This window comes from Dama dama, chromosome 1 (assembly GCF_033118175.1).
Source record: "Dama dama isolate Ldn47 chromosome 1, ASM3311817v1, whole genome shotgun sequence".
Taxonomy (NCBI): domain Eukaryota; kingdom Metazoa; phylum Chordata; class Mammalia; order Artiodactyla; family Cervidae; genus Dama; species Dama dama.
Window position 1 is genome coordinate 42,772,119 of NC_083681.1, and position 23,719 is coordinate 42,795,837.

The 23,719-nt window shown below is 35.5% G+C and overlaps 1 protein-coding gene across 6 annotated transcripts in view; it reads left to right on the top strand.

Moving 5' to 3' along the window:
• SBF2 (SET binding factor 2) overlaps positions 1 to 23,719 on the top strand; it is a 489,641-nt gene that overhangs the window by 146,422 nt on the left and 319,500 nt on the right. Inside the window, exon 1 of one of the 6 annotated variants that reach the window (XM_061147801.1) lies at positions 22,517 to 22,647. The exons of the other annotated variants lie outside the window; for them this stretch is intronic. Within the exon in view, the coding sequence (XP_061003784.1) occupies positions 22,606 to 22,647 (42 nt within the window). The 5' untranslated portion in view covers positions 22,517 to 22,605. Of the gene's footprint in view, positions 1 to 22,516; positions 22,648 to 23,719 lie in introns of those variants that run through there. 6 annotated transcript variants of the gene reach the window in all.

Sequence of the window (23,719 nt, forward strand, 5' to 3'; positions counted from 1 at the left end):
CTTTATGTTTAATTTTTTGAAGAGAACTATTTTTGGAATATATTCTATTTGAACCTAGTCAGTATTGCTTATATCTATTCTTACTTTCTCACCCTATATCATGAGAAAGTATGATAGCTAGGTATGATACAGTATGATAGCTAAGTCAGATTACATATTCCATTTTTTCCTAATCCTCTGTGGCTTTGGTTGTCTGCTTTGTTAGTTTGTCTTCCAACCACTTTTTTAAAAATTTATTTTTTATTCAAGTATAGTAGATTTGCAATGTTGTATTAGTTTCTGCTGTAGAGCAAAGTAATTAAGTTTTATATACAGATACTTTTCATACTCTTTTCTGTTATGGTTTATTACAGGATATCGAATATAGTTCCCTGTGCTATAGAGTAGGACTTTGTTGTTTATCGATTCTATATGTAATAGTTTACACCTACTAACCCGAGACTTCCAGTCCATTCCTCTGCCACTCCTCCCAGCCACCCTTGGTAAACACAAGTCTTCTCTATGTTTAATGTGTTTCTGTTTCGTGAATAAGTTCATTTATGTCATATTTTACATTCCACATATAAGTCCCATCACTTTCTGATCTGTCAGTACCCTGGGAATCTGTCAAGTTCTAAATACTACTACTTTGATAAATAATGGAGTTAAAAGATGATAGTAAATTGTTATTGCTGTTGTTCAGTTGCTAAGTCGTGTGTGACTCTTTGTGACCTCAGGGACTCTTGCATACCAGGCTCTGTGTCCTCCACTATCTCCCTAAATTTGCTCAGATTCATGTCCATTGGGAGAAGGCAATGGCACCCCACTCCAGTATTCTTGCCTGGACAGTCCCAAGGATGGAGGAGCCTGGTAGGCTGCAGTCCATGGGGTCACTGAGAGTTGGACACAACTGAGCGACTTCACTTTCACTTTTCACTTTCACGCATTGGAGAAGGAAGTGGCAACCCACTCCAGTGTTCTTGCCTAGAGAATCCCAGGGACGGGGGAGCCTGGTGGGCTGCCGTCTATGGGGTCGCACAGAGTTGGACGTGACTGAAGTGACTTAGCAGCAGCAGCATGTCCATTGAGTCAGTGATGCTGTCTTAATCGTTTCATCCTCTGCCACCCCCTTTTCCTTTTGCCTTCAGTCTTTCCCAGTATCAGAGTCTTTTCCAAGGCATCTGTTCTTCACATCAGGTGGCCAAAGTACCAGAGCTTCAGCAACAGTCCTTCCAATGAATATTCAGGGTTGATTTCCTTCAGGACTGACTGGTTTGACCTCCTTGCAGTCCAAGGGACTCTCAAGAACTTTCTCCAGTACCACAATTCGAAAGCATCAATTCTTTGGCATTCAGCCTTCTTTATGGTCCAACTCTCACATCCATATATGACTACTGGAAAAACCATTGCTTTGACTAGACGGACCTTTGTTGGAAAAGTGATGTCTCTGCTTTTTAAATGCTGTCTAGATTTGTCATAGCTTTCCTTCTAAGGAGTAGGTGTCTTTTAATTTCATGGCTGCAGTCACTGTCTATAGTGATTTTGGAGCCCAAGAAAAGATCTGTCATTGCTTCTACTTTTTCTCCTTCTATTTGCTATGGAGTGATGGGCCTGGATGCCATGATCTTAGTTTTTAGAATGTTGAGTTTCAGGCCGGCTTTCTCACTCTCCCTTTCACCCTCATCAAGAGACTCTTTAGTTCCTCTTCACTTTCTACCATTAGAGTGGTATCATCAGCATGTCTTTGGTTGTTGATATTTCTTCTGGCAATCTTGATTCCAACTTGTGATTCATTCAGCCCAGCATTTTACATGATGTATTCTGCATGTAAATTAAATAAGCAGGGTGAAAATATACAGCTTTGATGTGCTCCTTTCCCAATTTTGAACCAGTCTTTTGTTCTATGTCTGGTTCTAACTATTGCTTCTTGACAGAATTTCCCGCAGTTTGTTGTGATTCACACAAAAGCTTTAGTGTAGTCAGTGAAGCAGAAGTAGATGTTTCTCTGAAACTCCCTTGCTTTGTCCATGATCCAGCAAATGTTGGCAATTTGATCTCTGGTTCTTCTGCCTCTTCAAAGCCCAGCTTGTACATCTGGGAGGTCTTAGTTCATGTACTGTTGAAGCCTAGCTTGAAGAATTTGAGCATAACCTTGGTAACATGTTAGATGAGCCCAATTGTGTAGTAGATTGAACATTCTTTGGCATTGCCCTTCTTTGGATTGGAATGAAAACTGACCTTTTCCAGTCCTGTGGCCACTGCTGAGTTTTCCAAATTTGCTGACATATTGAGTGTAACACTTTTAACAGTGTCATCTTTTCAGATTTTAAATAGCTTAGCTGGAATTCGGTCACTTCCACTTCCTTTGTTTTAGTAATGCTTCCTAAGATGCTCTAGACTTTGTATTCCAGGATGTCTAGCTTTAGGTGAGTGACCGAACCATCATGATAGTAAATTATAAAGCCAAAAATATAATTGATTGATATTAAAACTCAAAACAAAAGATGTGCAAAATAGGCCAATCTAAAATATATATATGTAAGAAAAGAAGAAAAAAAATTAATATACTGCTTCAGGATTGAGATAGGCAATATATCTGCAGGTTTAGAGGATATTAACAATAAAGAGTAAAATATTTTATGCAGTTTAAACATGTAAACTTTGAAAAATCTCAGTGAGGCAGATTATTTGTTAAACAAAACATAAATTGTCAGAATGAAGCTGTAGAAAACCTGAACAAATTGATAACGAATGAATTGAAAAAAGAAAAAAGTAATACTATCCAAGTCATCAGTGTTTATTTACATCACCAGTAATAAGTCATGTTAATAGAGGTTACTTCTTGATAATGATATAGTGAGAAAGAAGTGTACTTCTATGACATTTTTCCTGGGATCCATAACCGCAGTAGAGATGTGAGAACACATCAGACAAACCCAAATTGCAGGACATTCTACCACATTTCGAACCAATACTTTTAAAAACTATCAAGTTAGGGGGAAAAAAGAGGAAAAAAAGAAAAGCAAAGATTAACATTCATGGATCATAGGAGACTAAGGAGTCATGACACCAAATGCATTTGGTATCCTGAAATAGAAAAGGCACATAGGTGGACAGATAAGAATCTGAATGGAATCTGTAGCTTAATATTTTACTGATGGCAGTTTCTTAATTGGGCCAAATGTACCATGGCTATATAATATGTTTAGAGGAAACCGGTAAAGAATATCAGTTCAGTTCAGTTCAGTCGCTCAGTCGTGTCTGACTCTTTGCGACCCCATGAACTGCAGCACGCCGGGCCTCCCTGTCCATCACCAACTCCCGGAGTCCACCCAAACTCATGTCCATTGAGTCGGTGATGCCTTCCAACCATCTCATCCTCTGTCGTCCCCTTCTCCTCCTGCCTTCAATGTTTCCCAGCATCAGGGTCGTTTCAAATGAGTCAGCTCTTTGCATCAGGTGGCCAAAGTATTGGAGTTTCAGCTTCAGCATCAGTCCTTCCCATGAACACCCAGGACTGATCTCCTTTAGGATGGACTGGTTGGATCTTCTTACAGTCCAAGGGACTCTCAAGAGTCTTCTCCAGCACCACAGTTCAAAAGCATCATTTCTTTCGTGCTCAGCTTTCTTTATAGTCCAACTCTCACATATCCATACATCCATACATGCCTATTGGAAAAACCATAGCCTTGACTAGTTGGCAAAGTAATGTCTCTGCTTTTTAATATGCTGTCTAGGTTGGACAAAGCTTTCCTTCCAAGGAGTAAGCATCTTTTAGTTTCATGGCTGCAGTCACCATCTGCAGTGATTTTGGAGCCCAAAAAAATAAAATCTGACACTGTTTCCCCATCTATTTGTCATGAAGTGATGGGACCTTATGCCATGATCTTAGTTTTCTGAATGTTGAGCTATTAGCCAACTTTTTAACTCTCCTCTTTCACTTTCATCAAGAGGCTCTTTAGTTCTTCTTCACTTTCTGCCATAAGGGTGGTGTCATCTGCATATCTGAGGTTATTGATATTTCTCCCAGCAATCTTGACTCCAGCTTGTGGTTCTTCCAGCCCAGCATTTCTCATGATGTACTCTGCGTATAAGTTAAATAAGCAACTTTTTTCTAAGTCTAAAATTATTCTAAAGTAAAAATTTGTTTAAATAGTTAAGAAAAAATTTGTTAAAGATTTTTCATAAAAAGGGGCAGCATGCCCATATTATTGGCCTACTGCCCTTTCTAGTGTAGCTCATTAACAAGCAACAGATAATTCTTAAATTGTTGTAACAATTCTAAAATATTGAAAATACAGAACTGAAAGCATCGCAGTGAATTATATGATAGCAGCATCACTTTGAGCAGTAATACAGAAAACCTAACAAAGATAGCAAAGAAGAACAAATAATGTATATAAAACCTAAACAAAGCATTGGATTGTAGGGTTTTCTAAAACTACCCAGATAATAGGGATGACTTTTAGTTTTTTTCTACTGATTTTAAAGAGGTAGAAAGCAGAACAGATATTAATAATATGTTATCCCCCCATGTATCTGTCATAAATAAGCTATTACGAGAGGAAGAATAAATATTTCTACTTGGCAGATTGTTTTTGTGAGCTAGGCCTCTTGTCTCACTTCTTACTCCCATTTCTTTTCCTCAATCACCTGCCTTTCTCTTTCAAAGTTGAATGTTCTTAGATTCAGTTTTGTAGATTCTCTAATCCTGAAGCATCCTTTGGTTTCAGTAGGGGAAATGGAGGGAAGGTTTCCTTCAGTTGAGTCAAGTGGTTGGAATGGTGAAACTAGGCAGGGAATGGTAAACCCAAACTAAAGAGCTACTTATGTGATGACTCATAAGAGTCAAAATTGAGTAGCTGCTGGCAGAAAGCAGAAGAAAGGTGTAGATAAGGTGTGTGTGTGTCTGTGCGTGCACTACAGCTGCACAGGTTGCAAGCTGTGCAGTTTCTTTAATTGCATACTAATGTAATTCAGTCTTTAGTGAGTAAAACTACTCAATATGAGTACCAGTTCTAATAACATGGTGTAATAAGTGGTGTTTGTAATGTGCAATGTGTATATAAAAGGGCCAACCTAGATGATTGTGCGTGTTCATAGTTACATGTCTCCATCTTCAACCTCAATGTATTTATGTTTGTTACAGATTAGAAAATCATTTCATTGTATTTGCTAAAATTGTGTGTAAACTGATAGTTTCTAGTAACTCAGTAAGCTTGAAAGGGTTCTTCTATGAGGAAATTAGATGCGTTTTAACAAAGTTTTTGTTTGTTTTTTTTAAATTTAACTTGCTGCTTCGTTTTTGCTTGTTTGACCTATTTTTAGGGTCTTGGTTGTATTCTGCATAATTGAGGATAATGAACCAGTGACGATATTGGAAAATTCTCATAATTCAAATATGAAGCAGATTTTCAGGACCTGCTTTAGTTCTAGCTCTAAACTCTAAAATACTTAAGAGATACACAGTTTATTCTACACGTCTCTAAGTAAATGCTTGGTGGGTACCAAAGAATATTCTTATGTCAGTGTTGGATGTCTTGTTTCTAAAATGGTCAGCCCTAGGTGAAATCAGTGACCAACTGCGAGTCAGTCATCTTTCAAAGTGACTTCTGAGGGTGTTAACCCTTGAGTACCTCTGCTTCATAGTTGTGGCTTAAAGCTTTTTACCAAGTGGAAAAAAAAAATTATCTAAAAGGATGTTAAGACTTTATATGTAAATGACCTGGGGAAAAATAAAAGACATTTCCAACTTCATATTTAATCCTTTCATAAGAACAGAATTAAAGTGAAGGAGAAAAAACAATATAGAAAATGGAGAGACTGGGAAGGTGCAAGGATGGAAGAAGACTGAGTAGGATGGAAGAAGCAAACCAGTCTTAGCTGAAGGTTCTGACTGTTCTCTAAGTGTATTTCAACCATTGCCTTTTGGTGCTTGATTATTTTTTTTTTCTGAAATGTCAGTCAATTCCATATCTTTGAAAAGAGAGAATTCTTTGAATGTTGCCAACTGTCACAAATCAAACTCACAGGAAGACACTTCACCCCCATTAGGATGATTACTTTCCAAAAAATGGGAGATGGCAAGTATTAACAAGGATGTGGAGAATTTGGAACTCTTGAGCACTGTTGGTGGCAGTGTAAAATGGTCCAGGTACAGTGGAAAACAATATGGCAGTTTTTCAAAAAATTAGACAATAACATTACCATATGATCTGGCAGTTCCACTTCTGGATAAATACACAAAATAATTGAAAGCAGAGTCTCAAGGAGATATTTGTACACCCATGTTCAGAGCAGTATTATCCACAATAGCTAAAAAGGGTAAGCTACCCAAGGGTCTATTGATTAATGAATGGAGAAAGAAAATGTGGCATTTACATAAGTGAAACATTGGCCTTAAAAAAGAAAGAAATTTTTAAAAAAGGAAATCTTGTCACCTGAATCAACGTTAATATATGAATGAATGTTGAGGTTCATTGAGCGCTTGTACTTAGGTAAGATCTCTAAAGCAGTAACACACTTAGAAAGGAAAATGGTGTTTGCCATGGCCTAGGGTGTGGGGGGATGGGCGGCTGTAGGAAATGGTGAGATGTTCAATGGATGTAGAATTTCAGTCATGGATAAAGTTCTAGGCATCTGTTGCATATCAGTGTGAACATAGTTAACACTATTGAACTGTACTGTTAAAAATACTTCAGTTCAGTTCAGTTGCTCAGTTGTTTTCGACTCTATGCGACCCCATGGACAGCAACATGCCAGGCCTCCCTGTAAATCGCCAACTCCCGGAGTTTACTCAAACTCGGTGTCCATGGAGTCGGTGATGCCATCCAACCATCTCATCCTCTGTTGTCCCCTTCTCCTCCTGCCTTCAATCTTTCCCAGCATCAGGGTCTTTTCCAATGAGTCAGTTCTTCACATCAGGTGGCCAAATTATTGGAGTTTCAGCTTCAACATCAGTCCTTCCAGTGAATATTCAGGACTGATCTCCTTTAGGATGGACCGGTTGGATCTCCTTGCAGTCCAAGGGACTATCAAAAGTCTTCTCCAACACCACAGTTCAAAGCATCAATTCTTCAGTGCTCAGCTCTCTTTATAGATAGTACAACTTTCACCCCATACATGACTACTAGAAAAACCATAGCTTTGACTAGATGGCCGTTTGTTGGCAAAATAATATCTCTGCTTTTTAATATGCTGTCTAGGTTGGTCATAACTTTTCTTCCGAGGAGCAAATGTCTTTTAATTTCATGGCTGCAGTCACCATCTGCAGTGATTTTGGAGCCCCCCAAAATAGTCTATCACTGTTTCCATTGTTTCCCAATCTGTTTGCCATGGAAGTGATGCCATCAAGATTGCCGGGAGAAATATCAATAACCTCAGATATGCAGATGACACCACCCTTATGGCAGAAAGTGAAGAGGAACTGAAAAGCCTCTTGATGAAAGTGAAAGAGGAGAGTGAAAAAGTTGGCTTAAAGCTCAACATTCAGAAAATTAAGATCATGGCATCTGGTCCCATCACTTCATGGGAAATGGATGGGGAAACAATGGAAACAGTGTCAGACTTTATTTTTGGGGGCTCCAAAATCACTGCAGATGGTGACTGCAGTGAGGAAATTGAAAGACACTTACTCCTTGGAAGGAAAGTTATGACCAAACTAGATAGCATATTAAAAAACAGAGACAGTACTTTGCCAGCAAAGGTCCATCTAGTCATGGCTATGGTTTTTCCAGTGGTCATGTATGGATGTGAGAGTTGGACTGTGAAGAAAGCTGAGTGCCGAAGAATTGATGCTTTTGAATTGTGGTGTTGGAGAAGACTCTTGAGAGTCCCTTGGACTGCAAGGAGATCCAGCCAGTCCATCCTAAAGGAGATCAGTCCTGCGTGTTCATTGGAAGGACTGATGCTGAAGCTGAAACTCCAGTACTTTGGCCACCTCATGCGAAGAGTTGACTCATTGGAAAAGACCCAGATGCTGGCAGGGATTGGGGGCGGGAGGAGAAGGGGACGACAGAGGATGAGATGGCTTGATAGCATCACCGACTTGATGGACATGAGTTTGCATAAACTCCGGGAGTTGATGATGGACAGGGAGGCCTGGCGTGCTGTGATTCATGGTGTCTCAAAGAGTTGGACACGACTGAGCGACTGAACTGAACTGAACTAATTGTTCCATGTCCCATTCTAACTGTTCCTTCTTGACCTGCATACAGATTTCTCAAGAGGCAGGTCAGGTGATCTGGTATTCACATCCCTTAAAGAATTTCCCCCAGTTTGTTGTGGTCCACATAGTCAAAGACTTTGGCGTGGGCAATAAAGCAGAAGTAGATACTTTTCTGGAACTCTCTTGCTTTTTCGATGATCCAAGGGATGCTGGTAATTTGATCTCTCGTTCCTCTGCCTTTTCTAAATCCGGCTTGAACATCTGGAAGTTCACAGTTCACATACTGTTGAAGCCTAGCTTGGAGAATTTTGAGCATTACTTTGCTAGCATCTGAGATTAGTCCAATTACGTGGTAGTTTGAGCATTCTTTGGCTTTGCCTGTCTTTGGGATTGGAATAAAAACTGACCTTTTCCAGTCTGGTGGCCACTGCTGTGTTTTCCAAATTTGCTGGCATATTGAGTGCAGCACTTTAACAGCATCATCTTTTAGGATTTGAAGTAGCTCAACTGGTAATTCCATCACCTGCACTAACTTTGTTCGTCATGATGCTGCCTAACGCCCACTTGACTTCACATTCCAGGATGTCTGGCTCTAGATTGGTGATTACACCGTCGTGATTTTCTGGATCATGAAAATCTTTTTTGTATAGTTGTTCTGTGTATTCTTGCCACCTCTTCTTAATATCTTCTACTTCTGTTAGGTCCATACCATTTCTGTCCTTTATTGTGCACATCTTTGCATGAAATGTTCCCTTGGTACCTCTAATTTTCTTGAAGAGATCTCTAGTCTTTCCCATTCTATTGTTTTCCTCTATTTCTTTGCGTTGATCACTGAGGAAGGCTTTCCTCTTCTCTCCTTGTGATTCTTTGGAACTCTGCATTCAAATGGATATATCTTTCTTTTCTCCTTTGCCTTTCACTTGTCTTCTTTTCATAGGTATTTGTAAGGCTTCCTCAGATAACCATTTTAACTTTTTGCATTTCTTTTTCTTGGGGATGGTCTTGATCCCTGCCTCCTATACAGTGTCACAAACCTCTGTCCCTAGTTCTTCAGGCACTCTGTCTGTCAGATCTAATCCCTTGAACCTATTTGTCACTTCTGCTGTATAAATATAAATATTTAAATAGTTAAGTTGGATTAATCTCAAAAACATACAAGCAGCTCATGCAGCTCAATACCAGAAAAATAAGCAACCCAATCAAAAAAGGGGCCAAAGAACTAAACAGATTTCTCCAAAGAAGACATATGGATAGCTAACAAACACATGAAAAGATGTTCAACCGCACTCATTATTAGAGAAATGCAATTCAGAACCACAATGAGATACCATCTCATGCTGGTCAGAATGGCTGCTATCAAAAAGTCTACAAACAATAAATGCTGGAGAGGGTGTGGAGAAAAGGGAACCTTCTTACACTGTTGGTGGGAATGGAGACTAGTACAGCCACTATGGAGAACAGTGTGGAGATTCCTTAAAAAACTGGAAATAGAACTGCCATATGACCCAGTAATTCCACTGCTGGGCACACAAACCGAGCAAACCAGAATTGAAAGAGACATGCGTACCCCAATCTTCTTTGCAGCACTGTTTACAGTAGCTACGACATGGAAGCAACCTAGATGTCCATTGGCAGACGAATGGATAAGATAGTTGTGGTACATATGCACAATGGATTATTACTCAGCTATTAAAAAGAACACATTTGAGTCAGTCTAATGAGGTTGGTGAAACTGGAGCCTATTATACAGAGTGAAATAAGTCAGAAAGAAACACCAGTACAGTATTTTAACACATACATATGGAATTTAGAAAGATGGTAATGACGACCCTATGTGCAAAGATAGCAAAAGAGACACAGGTATAAAAAACAGACTTTTGGACTCGTGGGAGAAGTCAAGGGTGGAATGATTTGTAAGAATAGCATTGAAACATGTATATAACCATATGTGAAATAGATGACCAGTCCAAGTTTGATGCGTGAAACAGGACTCTCAAAGCTGGTACACTGGGATAACCCAGAGGGATGGGATGGGGAGGGAGGTGAGAGGGGTGTTCAGCATGGAGGGACACATGTACACCTATGACTAATTCATGTTGATGTATGGCAGAAGCTACCACAGTATTGTAAAGTAATTAGCCTCCAATTAAAATAAGTGATTTAAAAAATATATTTGAGAGAGCATGACTGACAATGATTTTGCTACACAAAATTTTAAGAAAAATAGTTATGATGGCAAATTGTTATATACTTGTACTACAGTTAAAAAAAAATCCAAGAAATAATTTATAAAGAGGCCTGCTTACCAAGAAAATAATGATTTTTATGATTTGGGTTGGGGTCCTGGCATTGAAAAATTTTAAAAGCCTCCCAGGTGATTCTACAGCAGGTTTGGGAACCATTGAAATAAATAGACAAACAAACAAAAAAAAACCCATAGAAACTTTTTTAAAAAAAGGAATTGTAAGACAAGCTGCAAAGTAGATGATGTCATGTGATCTTGTAAATAATTTTTTTCCTGGAAATTAAGTATTGTTTGGTTCACCTACAGTTAAATTCTAACTTACTAAATAATCATTTAATAATTCAGCCATAAGAGTTGAAATCAGAGAACCCTTTTAACAGTAAATTGAAGAAATTTGTAAAAAGAAAAGAATCAAGCTGTCTGGTGGATGATTTTCATCAATGCCTACATTATAAAAATTTTTAAATCTACTTTTAACCCTGTATATATATAATTAAGTGGTATATATATAATTAAGTAACATTTATTTAACCTAAGCTTTGGCTTATTTGAAAAAGTAAATGCTATTCAACTAGAATTATGCTTGTTCTTTTATACTTTCAACAGTTTTTATTACATATATCCATATTGTCCCTTCCTAGGTTTTCAAAATAAAATTTGTCTCTAGCTTTTTGTTGATACTAGTATTTATACATGAGAATTATAAATGGTGAATATATTTGATGCAAAAGGTAAGGGGTAAGGGGAGTACTGAGACATTTTTTGTCATTATAAGGTTTTAGAAAGTATGGTGCAAATCAGGAGTCTCAGATAAAGGCGACAGACTTCTTCAGTGAAATTTATTAATAGTACAGATATCACTTAAATTTTCTGAGTATGGAATTTCTGCCTTAAATATATGCAAATATAAAGCTCTTTCTTTGAAAACAGTTTTTCGTCCTTAGCATTGCAAAATATCTACTGGCAGTATATAAACTTGAAATAGCAGACTGTTCTTTTTTTAGTAGCTGTTTTCCTGCAGATGTGACTTTGACAGAGGAAGGTTTTGTGTGTGTGTGTGCTCCCAGCAAGGTAATCAGCAGTAGAAGTAAAGACAGCTGTCATTTGTGAAATGAACTCTGTTCAGTTTTGATACAGAATGTGTACAGCTGTTTAAATGTAATTTCTGGTATTCACATAAAGTTGTTTGGTTTTTGAAGCTCCTCTAGGTAAATTTTAGAAATAAACTTTTGAGTACTTTAATCATATCACCTCTAATTTTTGGTGGGGGGAGATAGCAAATATATTTAGTTACTGTTATAAAATGGGAGATGAAAAATTGATGGTAACATTTCCTATATCTGATTATCACAGGACATTAGAAAAACAGGATGTATGTTATAATCAAATATTATTTATTACAAAATCTTGAAAATGCTTTGTAAATACTTTCTTCTTATATATGTTACAGTGTACACTTTCTGATCACATTTTGAATTTGATACTAAGGCAGAATTAAGTTGCTTTATAGGCTAAAGTATTCAAATTTTTATTTGAATTTGTATTAAAGATTAATATTTCATTGAATAGGAATTTGACCCAGGCTTACGTACATATGTGTATATGCTTCCAACTCTTATCCTGACACTTGCCTTTTTGCATTTTTTCTTTGTTGTGCTTCAGTCTCTGTTGTAATCCAGAATGCAAAAAGAACTTCCGGGAAGGACATAGTAGTACTTTAAAAATGTGCAAATAGGAATACAGTCATCAGTCAGTGACTAAGGATAGCTGAATTCAATTTCGCTGATGTTTGAATTGTCTAATGTCCTGTCTTTCAGTGAGACCAACATTTGGCATTTAATATTTGGGATTGTGGGTGAGGTGAAAGGAAAGGTGAATTCTAATAATGAATCAAGGCAGGAACTGAAGGAGGCTTTGTTTGTTTCTTTAACTTGTTTTGTAATAAAATCAGTTGTTTCAGTGAATAACCAGGTTGTAGTGACATGAGAAATTGCACGTTGCTTGTGGGATACAGAACGACATAGGAACAGCCAAAATTCTTTTCATTTATCACAAATTCCAGAAAGAGAACTTTTGACCAGAAGTATCACATTCTTTTTTTTTTTTTTTTAAAGCTAAACACTGTTCATTCCTTAGGGAATACAGCATTCCAACTTTACTCGAAATCCCAAATGGAATCATATTGCATGATTGTAGTCAGGAAAAAAATGTGTAAATAGCACCCAGGAGAAACTCTTAAGGCTGCTTTACCAAGGTTAAATACAACTTTGTGACTCTAAGCAGGTACATAACTAATTCTCTCTCTCCTCTCCTCCTAGTAGCCACCTCTAATTTGTATTGGAACTTTAATTCAGAGTTCATAAACTTTTAGTCTGATTGGAAAAGAGGAATGTCAGTGGGTTAGCATGCAAGTCACAAAAGTGTATAATGCCCCTTTTGTGATTTTATTTTTTATATAAAAAGCAAAGTAGGACCAGGATTTGCTACATACCTTTTGTTTTGCCCTGAACCTCGTGTATCAATACTAAATTGGAGGTGAAGATCACTTAGATGGCCTTTTGTCTAGGTTGAACTGTTTATATTTAGCTTTCTGATCTGGACATTTCATTTAATGTCTCTGAGGATTAGTTTCTTATCTCATAAGTCCTCCTTTTTTTTTTTTTTTCTAACAGAATTTATGTCTTCTAGTGTATAAGAGAAAGGCTGGATGGTATTACAAGGCTCTGAAGATCTAACTTAAGAAAAAGCAATATTTAAGAAATAAATAGCTTAGTATTGTTGATAATTTATATAATAGTGTCTCTAGCTATAGCAGGAGCTGAAAATGAAGTAGATTAAGACTTGAATTGCTTTGAAGGGTAGGGTAGGATTTTACTTGTTAGTGAGAGGAGGATGGGGCAGGGGGAAGTGAACAGATCAGGATAGGGTTGTAGGCAAGATGGGGACTTCCCTTACAAGAATGACCTGACAGAAGCAGAGACTCAAGGAGGTAGAAGTGGGGAAGAATGGAAATTAAAATTGCGTAAATTTATGAAGCCAGATAATGGATGGCCTTGAAAGTTGTATAAAGTGTGTATTTGGATTAAGTAATAAAAAACCATTATAGATTCTTGAACAGGAGACTAGCATGACCAAAGACATAATTCAGAAAGTTAATCTATCAGTGGTGCTTCATTGGAATGCTTGGAAAAGAATATCTGAGTTTTCCCTGGTGCATAAATTCTGTCCTGGCATTGGAAATCAGCGATTCTTAAAGAATTTACATTTTCCCACTGTGTATAATCATCTTACCTGGTATGTGACAGTCAACTTCATTTTTGTATTCTTACTTTCTGTTTCAGAGCAACATCAGAGTATAATCTTTTTTTAGAAAATGTAACAGACACCTAGAGATTAAATTTGAATTAAGATTCAGCCACATTTGGTGCTCCAAATGCAGATACTTCAACTAAGGTGATACTCAGATGAACAGATATTTTATTTGCACAAGTGTGTTTGTAGTGATTTCATAACTTACTTTTCTGCATGATCACCAGTAGGTTTCTTTTGATGTTATTTGGAAGATCCATCCTGACAATAGAAACATTGAAGTGTGATAGATATGTCTTAGGATAGAGATTACATGGTGTTTTCATAACGCTTGTAGCAGTATTATGTCCCTTGTAGGTTTGTAGTCTTAGTATTTTTATACTAATCATTGAAGCAATAAAATAAAGTGGGGACTGTCATAGGATTTAATATGCAGAATTAGCAGGAAAGAAAAAGAAAACTTAATCAGAAACAGAAAAATGTAGATATACATACTACTAATGAATAATAAATGAGTATGTAGTGTATTTCTGTGTGTGCACATAAGCCAACAGCTTTGGACCTCAGATCTTTATGTATAAAATGAGGATAGTAGTTCTGACTCCGTCATCTTCCCAGGATGTGAGGAACAAAGGAAAGACACTGTATTTTAAGTTTACTTAAAGGACTACATAAACTCTTAACATACTGCCCAAATATATTTATTATCATTATTATTATGATTACTTCTGAAAACACACATCATATATTGTAGCTCTTTATTAAAAAGATGATTTATAGAGTAGATTAGAATCGCCAGTACGTGGGATAGGAGTGTACATTTCAGGAATTCCTGTAATGATGGTGAAGTTATCCATGTCATAATTAAAATAATAATGTGAAATAAACACAAAGTTTCATACAAAACTTCTCATGTCCCTGTTCAGGGAACAGTGAAGTTCCTTGGGGCCTGGCAAAAGCCAGTGAACATGTTTCTGTCCTTTAAGTATGCTTTAATAGCTCAGGGCATGCAAAGATCCAATAAAATAAAGCAACCTCTGCTGAAGGTTATAGACATTGTAAACTATAGGAAACAAACTACCATGCAGAGAATGGGTAGACACAATAGGCAAGAGGATAAATACAACAAGAGCTAGAGATAATAGAAAAACCTTGAAGAAACAGTAAAACAAGTCTGAGACTCACAGATACAGAAGACAAACTGGTGATTACCAAAGTGGAGAGGAAAGAGGGGAGGGGCAAATTGAGCATAAGGGATTGAGAGATACAAGCTACTATATATAAAATAGATAAGCAACAAGAATATACTGTATAGCATAGGCAATTATAGCCATTATCTTGTAATAACTTTTAATGGAGTATAATCTGTAAAAATGTAGAATCACTGTGCTATACAACTGAAACTAATATTGTAAATCAGCTATATTTCCACTAAAAAAATGTTTTTTAAACCAAGTTCATTTAAAATGATTAGTGATTAATCATTTCCAGTATGGACAACTTGTGTAATAGGAAAGAGGAAAAGGGAGATTTGACAGAGACCAAATGCTTAGCAATGAAAAGATACAATAATTGAAATTAAAATGTCAGTGATTTTTATTCAACAAACTTTTGCATTCTTTCTATGTGCTACAATGTATTTCTTACTGTAGGATTGTATAATCATTTGAAGAGGAAATTAGTTAATTGGAAGAGGGATTTGTGGATACCACCCAGAAAACAGCACAGATACATAAAAAATATATATATAAAATGTTAACATGAAACCCAGAGAGTCCAACTTCTAGAAGTTTTAGAGCTAGAGGAGAGAGAATGAATCAAAGACAATATCTGAAAGGAGGATAAAGGCTGTTAAGTTTTTGAAGATTAAGGGATATCATGAGATTTTAGATTGAAGAAACATACTCTGTTCCAAAGAAGGGGCATAAAAATAAGTCCACACTTAATATGTACAATTTGTTGAGCACTTACTATTCCCCAAGCATGTTCTAAGTTCTTTACATGTATTATCTCATTTAATGCCTTCAATAATCTTTGGGAAAAATATATTCTTATTCCTACTTAAAAATTCAGGAAAACTTAGAGAAGTTAAAACCTTAAGTCCACACAACTTATAAATGATGGAGCCAGTATTTTAACTTCTGCAAATTCCCCTGATAAAGCTGGTCAAGAAATGGTAGAAGCAGTACACACTAATAGTGTTAGAAATGTAAAGGATTTATGTTGAGATTTTTAAAAACTATAATAGCAACTTTGAATAGGTTTAGTCCAAAAATATGAAAAATCTGAATTAAATTTAGAATTTCTAGTTTTCTAGAAAAATATAAATGACCAAAGTTGACTGAAGGAACTAGAAAATCTAAGAGAACTCTAACTATTAAAGAAATAAATCCATTTTAAAAAATGTGTATAAGAAGCATTAGTCTCAGTTATTGTGAATTTTATCAAAATTTCTAGTAGTAAGTTATGTCTGTCTTATACGAAATGTTCCAGAAAGTGACAAATTGAGTGATTTACCAATTAACACTTATCCTGCCTCTAATTTGTGTTTTTCTGCCCCACTGGAAAATAATCGTTATGAGAGCAATGATCTTGCCTTACTTACTTGCCAACTGCATCTTTAGCATTTAGAAGGATACTTGTCATGTGGTTTGTTGTCAGTAAATATTTGACTGAAAAATATAGCAATATTTTAATTAAAGTCTTAAATATATTTAGAAATATTTAATAGTCATATTCTTTTTTCACCTATCATAATTCTTATAGAGAAATATTAGATGAAACAAGTTGGTCTGTATTTTGATATACTATGATTTATTCTGTGCAAATATTCTTTTAATCAGTTTTAATAAAATACATGAGATTTTAAAAGCATGCCATTTTGGATGTGTTAATTAACTCAATGTGTGGGGAGTCCTTTCATGATGTATATGTGTATGAAATCATTATGTTGTACACTTTTTAAATATCTTATAATTCTGTTAATTATACCTAAGTAAAGCTGGGAGGGGGATACCACCAAAATAGGTTATTACTATAAGCATGTATATTATTCTTAGAGAATGATTTGTGTCAGATATGATAATTCTTTGATGCTTTAAAAAGATAATTTAGTGGAAGAAAAGGTAAAAAAAATTCCTCTTCATCTTAAGTATTTAGTTTTTTAAAAATATTTGTCATTTTTATTTTTGGCTACACTGGTTCCTCGTTGCTGCACATGGGCTTTCTTGGGCGTGGGGAGCAGGGGCTCCTCTCTGGTTGGAGAGCACCGCCTTCTCATTGCAGTGGCTTCTCTTGTTGCGGTTCCTGGGCTGCAGGAGGCGGGCTCAGTGGTTGTGGCACATGGGCTTAGCTGCCCCGTGGAGTGTGGGACCTTCTCAGACCAGGGATCAAGCCCCTGTCCCCTGCATTGCAAGGCGGATTCTTAACCATTGGGCCACCAGGGAAGCCCCATAAGTATACAGTTTTAATGCATTTCTCCTGTTTATACTTCGTCTTGTTTTCAATATACTTAGTAAGTTTTTACCTTAATTAGGAATATTCTCTTATATTTTTTTTCTTTCTTGTACTTTACTATTTAAAGACCTATGTCAGATTTAAATGACTTTGCTCTCTCTTATCTTAACCTCTTCTGTTTATTCTTTTTGCCTGTGTGTTCTGCTTCTTGCATCCTACAAATTTTACTTTCTCTGAAGATGTGTTTGCTAATTGACTTACCAAAGATTGCAATTATCTTTATCTGATTATAAGTATCAAATTTGCTATCAGGTTTTTTTGTTTTCCTTTCATGAGTTTAAAAGAAAAGTAAGATATATTTAAGAAGTCAAGTGTTCAATTTTACCTTGTATGGAATGTGACATCTTATGTCCATTCATATTTTATTCCTTGAAATCAGAGATTTTTCATCTTTCTGCAATTCAGAGGAACTTTATGTTGTTCAGATTCAAGTGTGAAATTTAAATGAAACAACTGGTTTCTTAAACCAAAAGGAGTTTTTGTGCTTGATAGGATTTTTAAATAGTGAAAAGAAAACATCTGTTTTCTTAAGTGCATTTAAGTTAAATTTTTGTTTTTAATTTATTTGTATTTAAAATCTAACCACAATTACTTACTTCCAGAGAGGAATTCTTAGTGAATCTAAGAGTTATTGGCACTGCATCAAAATTGTGTATTAAATAAATATGTGTGGGTGTAAAATACTCTGTTCCTGGTACTTGAGAGAATTAAAAATTTTCTCTGATTTGAGTTACTTCACAGTTTTACTGACACTCATAACATGTGTTCTTGTTTAGCACTTCACACTTATTTCTGATGTATGTAGAAAATCAACCCCATCCTTTAGGTTAAAATGAAATTATATAATATTTGGTACCTGGAAAAGTCTCTCCCTTTAATTTAGAATTTAAATTTTTGGAATATTCTTAGACTATTTCTTTGAAATCATGTAAAATTATATTATTAGTAAAATTAAGATGGGTTGCTAAATTTAAAATATTCATTTTGTGTAGGATATCATAATTCTAACTTTTTATTAAATCACTGAAAACATGAGAAGGACAAAAATTGTCAGTGTCGTGTGTTTGTGTGTGTGTTTATATTTTTGTGATGTGCATTGATGCTTGATTAGCTGCTATTTCTTAGTGCATTAAGCAGTTTTCATATGAAATAGTTATTTAAGTCACACCCATTTACAGCTGTTACAACTAATTAGCATGTGCATATGTATGTCTTTTTCCTGGATAGAATTAAACAGGTCAACAAGATCACCCACTTTGCTGATTAAACTCTTTCTTTCTTTTTTATCTTTTTTTAAAAATTTAAATAGAAACTGTTAAGTATTTAAAGGATCTCTGTTGGAGGAGAAAGAAAATATATGTGCCAGAGAAACCACTTTTGTGTGTTTTTAGTTAGTTGAGATCTTAATATAATGGTGGTTGGTTTTTGTGATATTAAATTTCTTGATTTTTGAGTTGTGTCACTGGTATTATAAAATGATTTAAAACTTTGAGACCATGCAGTTAGATTCAGGTGTATGACTAATTTTATTGAATTTTGCTGTGATTAATTTATCTCTGTGTATAATTTTTTCTCAGCTGGTAAAGTCATGGCATTTTAATAAAATTATAGGTGTATTTTTTATTTTCCAATAATATGCATTGTTTTATAATATCAAAAGAAAGTTGTTTTAAAACAGTTTATGTTATAATTAGTATGGCTCCTGAACATTGAGAAAAGTGGTGGATTATAAATGTTAAATTGATTCTGAGTTACCAATTACTTTAATGTTCATTGATAATGTAGCAACTGTATGTGTAGTTTGTCTAATTTAGGATTAATTCAGTTAATGACTACTTTCGAGTAGTAGAAGACTCAGAAGATCTGTAGGATTTCCCTTCTGTTGCCTCTAATTTTAGTGTAACTTTAAGTGGCCTCAAATAAAGCCAGTGAAGAAATGTTTTATTTTTCAATCATATAAAATACATCTGGAAGAATAAATTCACATCTGGTTCATGGATTTCCTCCATGGAGATGATCCAAATTCAGTGTCAAGATTAGAGTTTGTACTCATGGGTTTGCAGAATCTTGTACGGAATTTGAAATATTTTGTTTGGAAGTAGTTGGGGAAACAATTGATTCAGATGTTTGTGTTAGTTCTAATTTTAGATCTTTTTCTCCCTCATTAAAAATGAATATGTTTTGTGCTTCATAATATAATCAAGGTCGTTATAAACACAGATTATATTTGAGAAGATATTTTGTGTCACCATTCTCAAACATTATGAGTTTTATGAAAGAGACCAATTAAAATTTACACTTACAGGTCATGACCCTTGGTGACCCTTACCTAACAGAAATATGCTTCTTGCACGTAATGTTGTATAGTCTTAGTCTTAACTGTACCATCACACTTCATCGACTCCATTTAGAGTCCTTTTTAAAAATTGTTGTATTCTAAATTCTGCCAAAATGGGCTGTATATGCTTGGAATATAATGGTATATATATTCAGTTCCTCCCTCAGCCTCACAATGGCTAAAAAATGTATTTGTGTCTGAATGGAGTCCCTAGAGTAGCATAAAGTAGAAGCATTTATGGGTTCAATCCAAGAAGCATGTGAACTAAAAATAATATTGTCAAACTTTTATGAATTATTTTTCTTATGCATTGAGATTGCCAAACCAAACTGGTAGTCATGTGAATTAAGCGTGATATACTAGAACAAATGGGCGTTGCTCATTAAAGAGGATGTTTGGGTTTTTTTTTTCAAGGATTACATTTTCACCCTTTAATGTGATATGTTTTTCACATAACATAATAAAGTTTATTTGTAGATAAATCTGTAGCTATTGTTTTTATATGTTTTTTAGCTTTGAATTTTCCATGGAATAGAAAATGCATTTTGCATATGTGTCTAATTTAGTGGTTTCTGAACAATATGGCAAGAATTCTTATGTTTCAGCAGATTTTCCAGTGCATCACCAAACTGTAGGTATTGTAAGAGTCTAGAAAGGGGCCACTCATTGAGAATTCTTTCTTTACTCTTTTACTCCCTATTTTAACCCTTCTTCCCACTTAAGTAATTGCTATATGAAATTTTGTTCTTGGCAAATGAGAATGCAAATGGAAATATTAATTTTGAGGGTCATATTTATATTAGTGTTACTGTTAGAAACTCTGGTTTCCTGTACTTTTTAAGAATAGCCACCTTAACAAGTTATCTATTCTCATTTCCTTTTGCACCCTTCTTTGTTGTTTTGTGCTCCCCACTTTTTGTTCCTTGAGTCTATAAGTACCACCTTCTGGTTACCACGGGAGCTCTGAATGAGTGCTTCATTGATACATTTGACTCTTTTCGTGTATTATTAATTCACTGGTATGTTGACTTTTCCTGTTGCTGCTGCTTAGTTACTTCAATCGTGTCTGACCGTCCGTGTGACCCTATGGACTGTAGCCCGCCAGGCTTCTCTGTCCATGGGATTCTCCAGGCGAGAGTACTGGAGTGAGTTGCCATGCCCTCCTCCAGGGGATCTTCCCGACTAAGGGATGGAACCTCAGTCTCCTGCATTGCAGGCAGATTCTTTACCTCCCTGGGCCACCAGGGAAGCCCTCCTCTTTTTCATATATATGTATATATTTAACCTGTATAAGTATTTCTCAAGGGTCTACTTAGCAGGCAGTGTTGAGAGTACTGATTTTAAGCTGTCTGATTAACCTTTCTTCCCTTCCAGGTAGTAGAACTCCTTCTTTAACGTCTGTCATTCATAATTTATAGCTCAATTTGTTCTGGTATTCTTCAATTCCATATCCTTTCCTAACCCCTTTCCCTTTATCTTACTTCAAACTTGTGGTCACTTACTTTGTTCAGTACCATATAATGGTTGTAGTTTTGAAAGTCCAATATCAGTAGTGAAAGTGTTCTTATTGCAAATTGTTGCTGTTTTTCATTCACTAAGTTGTGTCCAGCTCTTCGCAACCCCTTGGACTGTGGACTGTAGCACACCAGGCTCCTCTGTTCTCCATTATCTCTTGGAGTTTGCTCAAGTTCACGTCCATTGAGTCGACGATGCTATCTAACTATCTCATCAGGTACACTTTAATAGATTTTAATATATGCTCATATCCATGAAGCTATCATCACAAGCAAGATAATGGACATATCTATTACCTCAGAAGTTTTTCTCAGGCCTCTTTGTGATCCTTTTTTCTCATTGCCTCCCACCCTCAGACAACCACTGATTTGCTTTCTGTCCCTGGACATTGATGACTTGAATGGTGGGCTCCCAAAAGTTATGTCCACGCGGAACCTGTGAATGTGACCTTATTTGGAAGATGTAATTAAGTTACATCTGGATCTGGAAATGAGCTCAACCTAGCTTAGGTTTGGCCCTAGATCCAATGACAAGTGCCCTTATAAGAGAAGGAAAGGACATAGAGAGGAGAAGGTGATGTAATGGAGTTAGATATTGTAGTGATTCATCCAGAAGCCAAGGACTATCAAGTATTACTGGCAGTCACCAGAAGCTAGGCAAGAGGAACAGAACAGATTCTTCCTTGAAGTGTACAGAAGGAACTAACCCTACCAATATGTTGATTTTGGATTTCTCCTTCAGTACTGTGAAAGACTAAATTTATTTTGTTTTAAGCCACTAAGTTTGTGATAATTTGTCACAGTATCCCAATGAAGTATATACAAAATTAGTTTTCATTTTTTAGAATTTTATGTAAATAGAGTCATACAGTGTGTATTCTTTTTTATCTAGATTCTTTCAGCATACTTATTTTTAGATCCACCTTTGCATATATTAATAATTCATTTTATTGCTAAGTATATATACATATGTAGTCTATATATGTATATATACACATATATGTATACACATATATATATATTGACTACAGTTTGTTGATTTATTCACTTGTTGATGAACATTTGGTTATTTCCAAATTTTTGCTACTATAAAGTTGCTATGAACATTTGTGTCATCTTTGTGTAGACAGATGATTTTATTCTTCTTGGATAAATTTCTAGATTTTGAATGCTTCAGTATATTTGACTCTATGTATGTACACATTTAGCTTTTTAATAAAACTGCAAAAGTGTTTTTTTGAAAATACTGTGCCATTTACTGTGCCATTCCCTAAAGTAGTATATGAGAATTCAATTGCTGCCTCATTTTGACTAGTTCTTGTTAGGGTCAGTCTTTTAAACTTTAACCATTGTACTGTGCGTAGTGACATATCATTATGGTTTTAATTTTTACTTCCCTAATGACTCATACTGTTGAGCAATTTTTCACGTGTTCCTTTTCCATCTTTATATCTTACTTGGTGAAATATGTGTTCAAATCTTTTTCCCATTTTTAAAATTAGAGTTTTTGTTTTCTTATTATTGAGCTTAGAGATTTATGTGTCTTAAACAATCCATCTGTGTACAGCTCCTTCACCAGGTACGTGATTTATAAATATTTTTCTCTCAATCTGTCATGTCTTTTCGTTCCTTTATAAGTATCTTTCAAAGAGCAGAAATCTGTAATTTTAATGAAGTCCAATTTTTATCAGGTTTTTCATCAGCCATGTGTGTTATACATCAGAGATGGTAGTCTTTCTGTGCTTTCCTTAACTATTTGTTCCAGTGGGTTTATTAAAATATAATTTACATATAATAAACTGTACATACTAAAAACTACACATATTTGAAAAGTTTTTGACATCTATTATACCATGAAACCGCCATAGTGAAGATAATGAATGTATTCATCACCCATAATAGTTTCCTATTGCCCCTCCCACTCTTTATCCCCCGCTCTCTGCCAGACATTCATTTATCTGCTTTCTATCACTATGGATTAAGTTGCAGTTCCCAGAGTTTTATATAAATTGAAATTATATACTGTGTTCTCTCCTATGTCTGGAGTAAATGTTTTTCAGTCAGCCTAAATATTTTTGGATTCATTTATCTTTTACTATGTATCAGTATTCAGTTCTTTTTTATTTTTCTTTTCAGTAATATTAGTTTGTTTGTCCATTTACCTGTTGGTGGATCTTCGGGTTGTTCCAGTTTTGGGCTATTGCAAATAAGCCGCTATGAACATTCATGTATTATTTGGATAAATGCTTTCTTTTCTGTTGGGTAAAACTCCAGTAGTGGAACTCAATCCAGGGATGAAAAGACATGATGCAGATGGAGAGAAAAATGTTTATAAATCATTTATCTGGTGAAGGACTTGTATCCAAATAGATTGCTTAAAACTAGATCAAAAGAAATGTGTAAACCTTTTTTCCAAAGTGGTTATGCCATTTAAATTTTTACCATCAGTGTATGTGAACTCTAATCACATCCTCGTCAACACTTAGTGTGGTTGATCTTTTAAATTTTAGTCATCCCAATAGATACGTCATACTATCTCATGATTTGAATATGAATTTCCTTAGTGTTAATGATGTTGAACATGTTTTCAGGTTGTTACTTGCCACCTGGGTATTTTCTTTGGTCAAGTGTCTATTTTAGAGTGTTTTCCT